A 13648-nucleotide genomic window follows, 5' to 3' on the forward strand; every position below is an offset into this window, starting at 1 on the left:
TAGAACCCTTACAAGACTTGTTGGAATATGAAATAAATGTTAAGCTCACAACAAGAATTTTTGTCAAAGAATAAGATGTATAGCACATGAGAGAATAGACAAAAGAAGTGAGAAGAAAATGAAAAATGAAGCAATCCACTCTCTTGTTCCTAAATTCTGGTTCAAGAAGATCTACATGAGGCTTGACCAGATAATGGCTTGAAGTGAAGGAATGATGATCATGAAAGACTATCACTCAAGCAACGAACATTGGCCTGAAAATGAATTCAACTTGGTTGTGTTTAGGTTTAGGTTAGTTTGACATTACTTGGACAATAGCCACAAGAACACCTTGATCTCTTATAGCACTTGGCCTTTTATAAAAGGATTTGTGACTTAACTTTAGCCTTGCTATCTGCACATACTCATAGCTTCTTTTGATTTGACTGATAATAGTCAAATTTGTTAAGAGAAATATGCATATTATTAAGATAAAGCATTTTGCATACCAAATATAAGTACATTAATCATTCCATTATTAGAGAACATAATTAAACCTCTAAAAATAATGAATTAAAGCTCAAACGGTCAAAACTGTCATCTTTTACTTCTTTGAGTAATGGTTATATTTTTCAAAATCCAACACTAGTTACTCGACTAACATTTAAGGATACTCGATTAATATAGCACTTACTCGATTGAACTTTTCAAGTAATCGATTATCTATAGAGCTTACTCGAGTATGATTAAGTCATTACTCGATTAACTCAAAAACCACAGAGACTATGCATAATTCACTCAATTACTAGGCTAAGTTTACGAATAGATGCATTTACTCGAGTACAATCATTTGATACTCAATTAAATTTAAAATTAGAGACTTAGTCATAGACCAATCTTTCTTCACTTGACTAACACAAATAAATACTCTATTAACAAAATACATTAGTCGATTGAAAATAAGCTTTACTTGATTGAAAATATGCTCAAAACTTTTGATATAAAAAATACTCAATTAGAAGAAAGAATTACTCAAGTACAAAATACTGATACTCGATTAAAAAGAACCCTTACTCGATTAAATATAAGATAACAGAGAGTTTGTAGAATGCACTTGAGTGTAAGGATATTTATAGTCAATTGAAAAATGATTTTTCTAAAGCACATAATCGACTATTTTGAAAGGAATACAAAACATTTACTCGACTGAAAATATGTTTAGATTTCATAGCTATAGAAATACTTGATTTTCTCAAAAGCTTACTCGAGTGTGAAGAATCATTACTCGATTATAAAAGTACCATACTTGACTAGGCTTTCAGAAACAGAGCATTGTAAAAACATACTCGAGTATGAACTTGCAACAGTTGATGAAATCACTTCAATACTCGATTATTTTAAAAGCATACTGAGCAAATTCTCGATTTCAAAATTTACTTCGATTGAAAATATTATCAAAAAGCTTTACTCTATTATCATAAAGGATTACTCAATTACCTTGCCTTCAAAAGCTTTATAGAATACTCGACTAATATGAACATATACTCTATTAAATATATCAAAAAGTCTTTTTCTTACTTAGCTAATTTTCAAATAATTTTTCCCACAAGTTTTATACTATATTTATACAACACATACTTGGTTATTTTGAAAGATATAAGTATATGAGAATGAAGCTCTCCAAATTAAAAGAATTTATAAAATGTTTTGGAAATCATCAATAAACCATATTTATTGAAAATATATTTTTTTAAAATTATTTTCTCCATAAATCAAAATACAAATTTCTTAATAGAATTGATATCTGAATTTCTGTCATCTCTCTCGAGCTCTTTTGATTTCCTTTCCAAATTTTGTTTGTTATCTCCCTCATTCTATCTAATTCTCCTTCTATTTCTCTCTTATTCTTAGAATTTTCCTAAAAAACCTCTAGGTAAACCCTAGGACCCTGACATTTGGTATCAGAGCAAGGCTATCATTGGCTTCTAAATTGGATCTAGACGATTCAACAAGGCAATTATTGAAAAGGAATTTAGGAGACTTTTGAAGGCAACTTAGAGTCGCAGTAATTTAGGTAGTATCAAAATGCTAATCTAGAGGCAATTCCTTAACCTTCAACTTTTCCAACTACGAAGCAAAGCTAGGTGACTTTTGGCAATCTCAATAGCAAGCAGAGTTAGGCGAGTTCAACAATCCACATGAACTTTTAGGAAGCTGTGACATTAACCTTAAATGGAGATAACAATGGTGGACATAACCAAAATGAAGTAGATGGAGTTGCATTTGTAGCGTGTGACCGCTTCTATGTCAAAATTACAAATCTGTGTAAGATCGATGGAAAAGGTGAAGGAAAAAAAGTTTGATCGATGGAAAAGGTGAAAGTTCATGGATTAATTAGCCCGTTTCAAATGATGAAAAATTCTAAAAACAAGATCATTTCCAAATTGCACAGTTATCACCCAAAAAGCCAACTTTGTACCTCTCTATCGAGCTTCTAAAACCGTGATGGTGATCTCATTGACTGAACTGGGTGTGTCTCTACTTGTCGAGTACTCAAACTCAACAACTGTCCTTTCAGTGAAAAAGCCAGGTTCTTTTGGTTGAGGTAGTGCGCCATCGTTGCCCAGCATCAAAACCACAGATGACATGCTTGGCCTATCTTCTGGGGATTGTTGTACACATAATAGAGCCACTTGGATGGACCTCAGCATTTCGGATACATATATCGAGTTCACCACGGCTGCATCAACCACTTCTAGTGCCCTACCCTCTTGGTAGAGTTTCCATGCCTAAATAGAAATAATCCCAAAGGGCATATAATATTAGATAACTCCTCAAATTTAAATCACATAGAGATGTGAGCAAACTCATTCGGTAAATTTAGTGTGATAGAGATGAAGTCTCTTAGTAATCCTACTTGAATACAGATCAAATACGAGTAACAACAAAAGGCCTAATGCCACTGGGCATTGGGGTAGTTATATAAATAGACTCCAGTAGAAATGGATAAAATGTGTGTTTGTGTGTGTGTCAAGATTTAGTAACTAAAGTTAACAGTGGGAGTGATTAATTGTCTTGAGTTGTGAAGATTGCGACTTTGTGCAAAAACTAAATGTTCATTGATTGAGTGGATTTTTTGGGTTATTGTGGGATCATGGATGACGTAGGTTTGTTGAGACCCAACCAAATTAAATTTGCATATTTTCTTTCTCTTGATTTCTGTGTGTGATGTGATGTGATCCTAACATACAAGTTCAAACACGTTCATGTGTAAGAGAAATTAGTAGACTAGAGGGGCTCACATGCCCAAGAAGGTTGTGGAAGTGGTTTGAATGAGAGAATCCTCTGTTTCTCTTTCCACTGACAATCTCCAACACCAACACGCCAAAACTAAATACATCTGATTTTACTGAGAAGATCCCATCCACTGCATACTCTGGAGACATGTAGCCACTGCAAGGAAACAATAAAAGAAGAAAAAGAAGAAAAAAAAATTGAATTACATAGGATATGTTGTAGAGGTTTTTACTATGTTCCGACTACTCTGTTTGTATTGGCTTCTGTTTCATTGGCTCCAAAACTCCTGGCCATGCCAAAGTCTGATATCTTTGGGGTCATGTCAATATCCAATAAAATATTGCTAGCTTTGAGATCTCTATGGATTATTCTCAATCTGGAATCTTGATGAAGATAGAGAAGCCCTCGAGATATGCCGTCGATAATGTGGAAGCGCTTAGGCCAATCTAGTAATTTGCTCAGAGTCTCATCTGTCCAGAAGTTTGACTTTGTTAACTAAAGGCAGTTTTTGAATGTAAACAAATAATGGTTTTGAGAGAATCAAACCAAAAATAAACAAGTCCAAGCTTTTATTAGACAGGTATTCATATATAAGCATCTTCTCTTCTCCCTGAATGCAGCATCCTAGAAGTTTCACAAGATTCCGATGCTGGAGCTTGGCAATGTATATAACTTCATTCTTGAACTCATCTAGTCCTTGTCTTGAACTACTTGAAAGCCTCTTCACAGCTATTTCTTGTCCCCCTTCCAGCACACCCTGACCATAAATAACAACATATAAGCCTCTTCACAGCTGTTTCTCTCTCTCTCTCTCTCTAAAATGTTCATTAAAAAGTTCTGTTATGACTACTGAAAAGGTTGTAAAATTTCCATTCATGTTGCTTCTTTTGGCCAATTGCGCTTAGGCTGCCTGTTGACTATTTTTCTTAAAAAAATTCATGGTCTTCTAGTGTTATGATGCATGCAACAATAGGAGGAATCGTGTCAAAGCAAATATACATTGTTACCTTGTAAACAGGGCCAAAACCACCCTCTCCCAACTTGTTGTGCAATGAAAAGTTATCAGTAGCATCCACAATTGTAGCCAAGTCAAATGATGGTAACTGCAAATCTTCCTTGTGGCTTTTACTGGTTTCTGTGTGACTAGAGCCATGACTCATTATTCCTGCAAAGAAAGGAAAAGAAACCATGTTTTTTTCAAGTTGCGTGTTTGCTGGAAATTTATATAAGCAAGCATGCTTCTTCCAGGGTGAAACTAGAACAGGTTTATCATGAATGACTCATTACTCATATGGATCGGTTACCTGTTCTCTCGAGTTGCCTGTGTTTCTTTTTCCAAAAATACAACGTCAGGCTCAGGCATAGCAGAGACACTCCAATGACCAATGTCAGGCTTACTATAATTGCTTCTCTTCTCTTCCCTTGGGATCCTGCTTCAGTCCAAGGACATAGCAATGAGACTATGCTGGAAACTTGGTTTCACCAAATACAGTGTATAATTTTTTGACTTCTTCATTTGTTGAATACTATGTTCTCTCTGTTTGAGTACTATATATTATAGTGCTGCTATGAAATCATTTTTTTGGAAACAAAGAAAAGGCTCAGAATTTGCTATTGTCAGATAGCCAGATAATTGCCGGAAGTTGAGGTGATGAGAATTGTGAATTCAAATATACCTAACTCGGAGGATGCCATTTTTACATAGATATCTTGCCCATCTTCAGTCTCTCTGATATCAACCAGGCTGCCCAACCACATCAAGCAACCGCTTGCTCCTTTCCTGATGTCTAACCTAGCATAGGCCATACAAGAGCAATTCCCCAAGCACATTTTCCTACATTCCTCAAGTGTCATGCTTGTGTTAAACCATGAATTCCGAGTGTCTGGCAACTTGAGCCCGGAATATTTCATGAACCCTTCTCCACCACGGCATGCTAACGGCACCCTCCTAATGCACCCACTAGACCAATCTCCGCTGTCCCAATTGTTTTGGTGCCTTGGGACAAACTTATCCAAACACCCACATTGTGGGGTGTTGCCAATGTTGCAGCTTCCATACTCGCCACAGGATGCATAGATATCGCAATTATCCATTGGTATTTCTGAGTAAAGGATCCAACCGCGATGATCAGCCCATGTCCAGCGCTGCATCACACCAACACTCTGATTCAGCACCCTTCTTGAAATAACTGAGCTGTTAGTAAGCTCATAAGTGTAATAGACCTCCTCCTTGCTGAAAACAAAGCTATAGTTGAAAATCATGTTCGGTTTCAAGCTTGATCCAGAGAAGGTAAGGCCGTTCCATGGTCCAGGCCGGAACTTCTCAATAGCACCATTCCTCAAAACGAATTGTGGGTATCCACGAGTGTCCATCCTGTATGTATAATCACCTGGGGCTGGATCATCGTTGCTCTTCCACGATGACAAGTACCTATCTAGGTCGGTGATCAAGTTCTTCCCAAGCTTCATGCCAGGAAGAAAGGTATTGCCTGGATAATCAAAGCTCTGCCAGAGAAAGTTCTCTGGGTTATCATCATTTGCTTCTCTCACAACAAGATTTCCTGAATCCAGAAGCTGCGCGATGGGATCTTCTACGCGCGTAGAGGTATTGGAAGACCAGATGATGAAGCCGGTTTCATTATAAAGATTAAGAATTCCAGGGCTGGATATCTTCAAGATGACTGATTGATTGGTAAGGGGAGCTTCTCTGTTGGCAACCCACACCACGGTTCGAGCTGTTATTTTCTTGTACCAAATTCCCAAGTAGAGATTCTGGGAACTACCTGGTCGGAAGAATCCCAATTCGAAGCTGCCGCCAGACGAAACTATTGTTTCATTCTCTCTAAGGAACTGAGTTGTTGTTATCCTGTCAGTAGCTTCTGCTTCTGAGATTATCAGAATCACGATAACAGAGGTTAAGGAAAGAAACATGGAGAAGCTATCAGTTGATATCCTCATTCTGCTAGCTGCTTAAAAATTTTCTGCTTTCCAAAGAAATGAATATGGCAGACAACGGGGACAAATCACGTTTTTTGTTAGATATAATCACGCCCATTTTCCATTTTCTTCGTCATTAGGTCATGAGATTTGACCTTTTATTACTCTTTTCACACCTCTCTATCAGTGACCTACTACCCTTTGGGCCTTCTGATCTACTTGCCCATACGCTGATTTCGACAGGACATATAAAATTTTTATCGAGGGCAAGGAATTTTGGAACTGTCTTGTTGGGCAGCTAATTCTTTGGAAGACCCTAGTATTATTATTATTATTATTTCAGGAATTGCCTCCAAGGACCGCCATTGCTTGAAGCCTCAATATCACTGAGCAGGTTTCTCTTTCAATTTCCCTGGGACCAACGTCAAAAGACCAATTTTTCTGAGGCAGAAGCACTCTTGACAACTAAGAGAAAAGAAAAAGTCAGCCTTTCTGGTCGCTCAATTTATTTTTTTCTTTTCTTAGTAAATGGGAAACGACTGTAAATGTAAATGCATAAATGTTTAGACTAAAAGATGTGAGAAAGTTGGAGTATATGGTTTGATGATGAAATGAGCATCGCTGATTTACTTTAATGATAGTAATCCTTCTGTTTTCTTTGTATGAAGTACTAATGCTATTGCGATGTTCAGAATAAAATGTGTAAATCAGTAGTGATGCTATTTTTTCTGAGGCAGAGCAACATAAGTTGCGTGTTCTGATTTACACATTTTAATTGTTTTTACTGGGTTACAGATTAATGCAACCTGCTAATGCTAATGCTAATGCTAATGCTAATGCTATGTTTAGCATAAAGAGTTTTCAAGGAAGAAAACAAAACTTCCTCTTCTATTTCAGCAAGTTGAGGGTGAGGCTTGATGGTAATAATTATTAAGATTATTTTATTGTGACGGGAAGATTGAAGCTTCAAATGAAAAATAGTTTGTTTTCAAAATAAAATTAAAATTACACGAAAATCGACTTTGAATGGATCTACTAAATGATTAGCCATCTGATATCTGTTAATGAAGAATATAAAAGTGCTTAAACTAATGGAACCATTTTAAGTTTAAAAAAATTGTCTGAAAACAAGATCAGAATGAAACTACAAGTTCTAATTTTATTTTTTTTCTGGTTTCTTTTTGGATAATGATTGAGAGCGATAATGGGTTTCTAAATTCACCCATGTGCCAATTTAAAAGTCACATTTTAATTAATAATAAATTTTAAATATTAAATATTAAAAGTTAACTATTGAACTGGGGTGAGCAAAATGAGTAATCAAATCGAATCAGTCAAAATTGGTGGTTTAGTTCGATTTAATCTATACACTGATTGGGTTCAATTTTTAAATTTGAGTGTTTTGGTTATTTTAGTTCAATTCGGTCTCTTTACTAAAAAAATCGAAATAACTGAACCAATTGAAATATAAAAAACAAAAAATATCGTTGTTGATCAAATTAAGAATTAGATTAAGAGAAGTGCAAATTTGGCACAACAAAAGAAAAAGTTGTTCAATAGTTTCACCCATACCCCTTAGGCCTTTCCTCTTTACTCTGACCGACCTCGACCCTTCCCCTTTCTTTTTGCTTCGACCAGTGATTGACCTCGACCATTCCCTTCCCTCTTTACCTTTTCACCCATACCCCTTAGGCCTTTCCTCTTTACTCTGACCGACCTCGACCCTTCCCCTTTCTTTTTGCTTCGACCAGTGATTGACCTCGACCATTCCCTTCCCTCTTTACCTTTGCCTCTGGTCTTTTACTTTCCGATTCAAACCAACCGACGGACAACGACGACATTGTCTGTCTCTCCATCTTCCTCTACTGATGTCTTCTTTGATTTTTGTTTCATTTCGTCCCTTCCGCCTTGACTCCTTGCCAGCATCCTATGTTAATGATGTGCTTTAACATTAGATTTAGATGACATCTAGCGGGCTTATTAAACATTTGATGTATGTTTGTATATAATAAAAGGCAAGTTGTTCATCATCCATTACTCTCCAAATTTGTATGAATGAGTTCTTAGATTTCTCGTTTGAGATTTTATTCTTAAGTTGTTAAGAATATGAGATGAGATTCTCTAATAACTAGATTTCTTAAATATTCCTAGTCTTTAGATTTTTTAGATGGGGACTTTGATTAATCAATTATGGACTAGCACATAAATTTACTACTTTGATTAGTATAAGATACTAATGGTAAAAGGTGGTGAGTCACATACTACAAACCATGTGATGCTTTTAGTAAACTTGTGAATGGTTGTTGGAGAATAATGCACCAAGCGTGACGCCAATGACAAATCACATGGCATAGTGGATTATGGTCTTGTCATCAAACTGTGATTGTGTAATTGATCATTTGACTTGAAGTGACACAATTTTCTTATGTGTTGGTGTGCAAGTTTTGCTAATGCACCAAACCATACAATTGCAAAATGGGGATGTTCATCTTATGCGGTCTTGTATCGTAGGTGCATAGAGGCTGATGCTTGTAGATATGATCCATCACCCTCATTAGGTTCAGGAGAATGTTCTATTTGGTTTATTATTAGAGTGACAAGAAATTCCTCGGCTAGGGACGAATGATTGATTAAGAAAAGAGTTTCTTAACATGTCATCTAGTCACACCGATGAGATCAAATACATAGTTATTGGGTTAGTGAGTTTATCATTTCATGGCTCTCTCTCGGTTGGGACATTAGGTAATGGAAAGATTGAATTATATGTTAATCGTCAACTGTAATAGGTTTACATATGAATACATTTCATTGCCTTTTAGATTGATCTGAGCCGTTGCTAGGCATTACTCAGGACCATTAAAACATCTTGAAAAGATGGATAGATTCTTGAGATACTTTGAAGTGTTTGACTAGCATCAAAGGGGTTTGTTCTTATTTGATTGCTATTAGGTGATGAACCTAAAATGTCATACATAAGAAAGCATGGCATTTGAAACCAGATTTATGCAACTATTATGTTATTAACACCATTAATAGTTAATTGTGGGTCTTGAGATGTCATTAAGAATTAATTAAGTGTTAATGGACTGGATGTAGCTAAACAAAGGACCATGCAACATGCAAGTCAAAACTATTGACTCTTCTAGCAAACGGTCGACTGCTCGGTTAGGACTATCAACCGATTTTTCCTATAGTTGGGAAATGATCGGTTACTTAAAGAAAGAATTGATTGATTTTGTACTGGAGATTATGTGCATGGGAGCTTTAGGTGAAATCGCCTTTGCCTTGTTAATGCTTTCCACATGGCAATCTGTGAGGCATGCGATAGGCAAGTGTTTCCCCTATATTGGACCTATAAATTATCAAATTAGGATGAGATATTAGAAGAAAAAAGGCTTATGCATGGTTATGGATTCTCTCGGGTTTCTTGCTTGTGCACGACCACTTCTTTTCTTCTTCCTTTTGCCTATTTGTTGCAATTAACTCAAGTGTTGAGTTGGGTTTTATAGACCAAGGATAACTAAACAAGTGTAGGTAACTTGAAGTCCTCTTACTAGCATAAGACAAGGACAACGAGTTGGTTTTAGAAAGGTTATTTGGTGTGAACAAATTAGGCCCACCACAACTTGTGGAGGATATGGTCCCGGTGTAGAAATTATTTCTACACCTACCTTTACATCGGGCTTTTAGGTACACTTTCATTTATTTACATGTGATGTAAAATTGCATTGCTTAAACATCCAAGTTGCATATGATTTGTGTAGAATTTCGTTACGCATCTTTGATGTGAAAATTTTAAAAATACATACACATCCATATGGAATTTATAATATCCCACAACTCGTCGTAACACCGATTGTCATCTACGACGCTTATCACCATCTTCGACCGTCATCTTTTTCGCCTTTTTTGGTTCTTCTTCCCTTTCCTCTACAACTTGCAACCGTTGACCAGCTCGACCCACACCTCTGCAACTCAACACTATCGAACTCTCATCTAGAAATTGTTTTCTTCATCTGCGTCTAGTTTCAGCTTTCAAAAAAGGTGAGTTAGTAATTCTTGTAGTTTCAATTTTTAATTATTCAAGTTAAGGTTTTCAATTATTTTAGTATGGATTTTTGATGATATATATATATATTATGATTAAATCAACAATGAGTGTCCAAATGAGAGGATTGCAGTTCCATAAATGTTAAATGTTGACCAAGAGGAAATATATGTTCCATAAACATATACTTGTCCAAATGAAATGAAGCAAGTTAAGAAAAAGATGATGCATGATAATATAGTTGGAAAAAAAAATATCCCAATAACTTAATTAAAAAAAAAAAACCCTAAAGAAGATCGAAATGCAAGAAGAATAAGACATGTTTGGTTAATAAAATTATTAGATATGATTCTTAAACCAAAGAGGATGCTTCACGAACTCTAATGACCCACAACAAGAATGCAATTCAACAATGAGTGTTCAAATAATGTTGATAATGCTAGATATTTTTAATTATTTGAAATCTTTTAGTTTGGGAAAATGATGTGGGTTTTAGCCTAACTTACTTGTTAGGGGTTTTAATTTGTTTAGTTTGATTATAGTGAATTAGTGATAATGATTTTTAAAGATTATAACAGTTCTTGACTTCTTCTAACAACTTAATACTTAAGTTGATACAAAATGACCTTAACATCATCGTCTTGCAATGTAAGTATAGTATGTTTTCGAATTTTGAGTAATTTCATTAAATTTTTAATTATGTTTGATTTGATATAAGTTATTTTAATATATATTAACTAAAATTGTATTTATTTTAGATGTCAAGACAAGAAGATACCACAAACAATCTTACCCAGTTCAAGGCATCCACCAACATCAAGTAAAGCTCAAGCTGGTACTTGTGCAACATCAACTAGCAATACTACAACACTTGGAAAGGCAAAGAGAAAAGCAATGAAAGCAAGGTCAAATGTTTGGGATCATTTTACTAAATTTATAAATTTTGAGGGTGAGACGAAAGGGAAATGCAATTATTGTTCTAGGGAGTTCCATTGTCATTCCAAAAAAAAAAATAAAAATGGGACTACTTCTTTAATGAATCATATGGGATCTTATAAAAAACACCCTTATTCTCCTGAAACCCAAAAAATGCAAATACAATTGCAACCAACTTCAAAGGAGGGGAGGTAAGGGAGACGGTGAAAATATAGGTGCACTTATTAATTAAAAATTTGATTAAGTGCTTGTTAGAAAAATTTTAACTCATATGGTGATGGTTGTTGAGATTCCTCTCAAATTTGTGAAGCGTGAAGGATTTAGGCATTTTATATTAATTATTTATCCTAAATTTTGGATTCCTTTCATTGGACCATTTTTTGTGATTGTTTTAAGGTATTTAGTAAAAATAATGTTGGAATTGATTAATGAGTTGAAAAATTCATGTCGAAGAGTTTGTTCAACCACTAACAGGTGATCCTCCATTCAAAAGATTAATTATATGTGTTTGACAGGACACTATATTGACAACAATTAAAAATTTAAGAAAAAATCTTATGATATACATAGTTAGCCCAAAAATAAAAATTAAAAGTTAATTAAAACTGAAATGTAAATGAATTAAAAGATTGTAGCATACGATAATATATAGTGGTTTAGCTCCACTGCCTACTCCACTACATTGACTTTTCACTAAGAATTTTATCCGAACAACTTACTATATAGATTTTGATAGGATTAGCTATAACTTCTGTTACATGGTTTTTCAAGACTAAATCAGAACCACTACCTTTTCTTGACTCATGCAAAACTAGCAACTCCTTAAAAACAATGGAAGTTTGTAGCAAGAAGAGAAGCTAACAATAAGCTCTGAACACAAATAGGCTTTTCTTAGATTACATAAGTGTTAGTTCCAAATGATGGCAATTATATCCCAAGAAGGGGGGTGAATTGAGATTAGGGTAAATTCTTCGATAATTTAAAGATTTATTGCTTGCAGAATACTATATTTCGAAATATAGAGAAGTGTGTTTCGAAATCAACCTTTCTGTTAAGTATGTTTTGAAACCTACTATATTTGTTTCGAACCCTTCCTCTCTGGTTTGCTTATTTTGAAACTTTTGGCTTTTTGAAAAAAGCTTCTTTTGAAAGTTTAAACAATGAGAATAGGCAAGTAAAATAGTAAAACAAGTGCACACGAGATTTATAGTGGTTCAGCACCCCACCTAATCCACTACCTTCAAGCTTACCCACTTGAAGGATTTTCAAACACAATCACTTTCACTAATGATCAACCACAACAAGGGTTTTACCACGGTTCACCCTAAAACCTTGTGCACGATGAGTTTTATGGCTTAACTCGAACCTTAACACATTGAGATTTGAAACTCAACTCAAACCTTACACTACAATGAGTTTTAAGGCTAAACTCAATAGAATAGGACTTTTTTAACATGTTTTACAATCTTGTGAAATGGAATTGTTTTCTTTAAAGAATGTTTTGAATAAGATTGTTGTAATTCACAAATACTCTTTGATGTTGAATTTTGATGAATATTTTTTAACGAATTCTACTTAAAGGTTTAATGTATTTTCAAAGGTTCTTCTATGTGATGTACGTTTAAAATGTTTTCTTGCCTAGACTTCATCTTTAACATCAAATAGATCAATATGTCGAGGGGAGCATATTCCATGAAACCTCTTATTCAAATCTCTAGGGAGCCTCTTTTGATTAATGACAAAAAGAGGGAGAAAAAGTATCTTAGTTTTAGGGGGAGCCTCTCTTTATCTCTCTTGATGACTATTTGTGTGCTTATCATAGCTCCTTAGATTAAAATGTTTTTCCATAATCAAATAGGCTCATAAATAAAAAATGGGGAGATTGTTGAGAAATTTGTGTTTTGATTTATGGAGAAAATATTTTCTGATAAAATTAAATGAGAAAATATATATATTTTTTAGTAAATTTGGTTCATTGATGATATCCAAAATATTTTGAAGTACTCTCAAGAGTGATGATTTTATACTCAAGTATATTTTCAAAATAGTCGAGTATATGTTCATGTTAATCAAGTATTTCATAAATCATGTGAGAGCCAATCGAGTAAAGCTTTTGAAAGTATTTTGTGAAAATCCAATCGAGTATGTTTTGAATATAATCAAGTAAAAATGTTTTATAATCGATTCTCATAAATCCCTACTCAAGTGTGATGTTTTCCCTTTGATATGGTTTTAATGATAAAAAATAATTGTATTTTGATTATGAAATTATTTTATTAATGGTTATTATCTTGGTGCTCCAAATTATTTTTATAAGTTATATTAAGCGCCAAAATGAAAATTAATTTCATCATGCAATTCGATGCCAAAAATCTGGTGATAAATTTTTTGATGGAATTTGGATAGAAAATGTTGAATCAAAAATCTTTTGAAAGAGCTTGAGCAAAAAAA

The 13648-nt window shown here is 34.5% G+C and overlaps 1 protein-coding gene across 4 annotated transcripts in view; it reads right to left on the reverse strand.

Annotated features, from left to right (window-relative positions):
• The window catches only part of LOC127810840 (G-type lectin S-receptor-like serine/threonine-protein kinase At4g27290), a 97286-nt gene extending 90975 nt beyond the window's left edge, over positions 1–6311 (reverse strand). Inside the window, exons 1-7 of one of the 4 annotated variants that reach the window (XM_052350406.1) lie at positions 4953–6310; positions 4581–4706; positions 4284–4441; positions 3823–4033; positions 3509–3746; positions 3282–3432; positions 2459–2768 (exon numbers count right to left, since the gene is read on the reverse strand). In XM_052350406.1, coding sequence (XP_052206366.1) covers positions 2463–2768; positions 3282–3432; positions 3509–3746; positions 3823–4033; positions 4284–4441; positions 4581–4706; positions 4953–6234 — 2472 coding nt within the window. In that variant the 5' untranslated portion in view covers positions 6235–6310 and the 3' untranslated portion in view covers positions 2459–2462. Of the gene's footprint in view, positions 1–2458; positions 2769–3281; positions 3433–3508; positions 3747–3822; positions 4034–4283; positions 4442–4580; positions 4707–4952 lie in introns of all 4 variants that reach the window. The other 3 variants (XM_052350405.1, XM_052350407.1, XM_052350408.1) reach the window with 3 other exon arrangements.
• Between the last annotated feature and the right edge of the window lie 7337 nt (positions 6312–13648).

This window comes from Diospyros lotus, chromosome 10 (assembly GCF_014633365.1).
Source record: "Diospyros lotus cultivar Yz01 chromosome 10, ASM1463336v1, whole genome shotgun sequence".
In the NCBI taxonomy this organism is placed as follows: Eukaryota; Viridiplantae; Streptophyta; class Magnoliopsida; order Ericales; family Ebenaceae; genus Diospyros; species Diospyros lotus.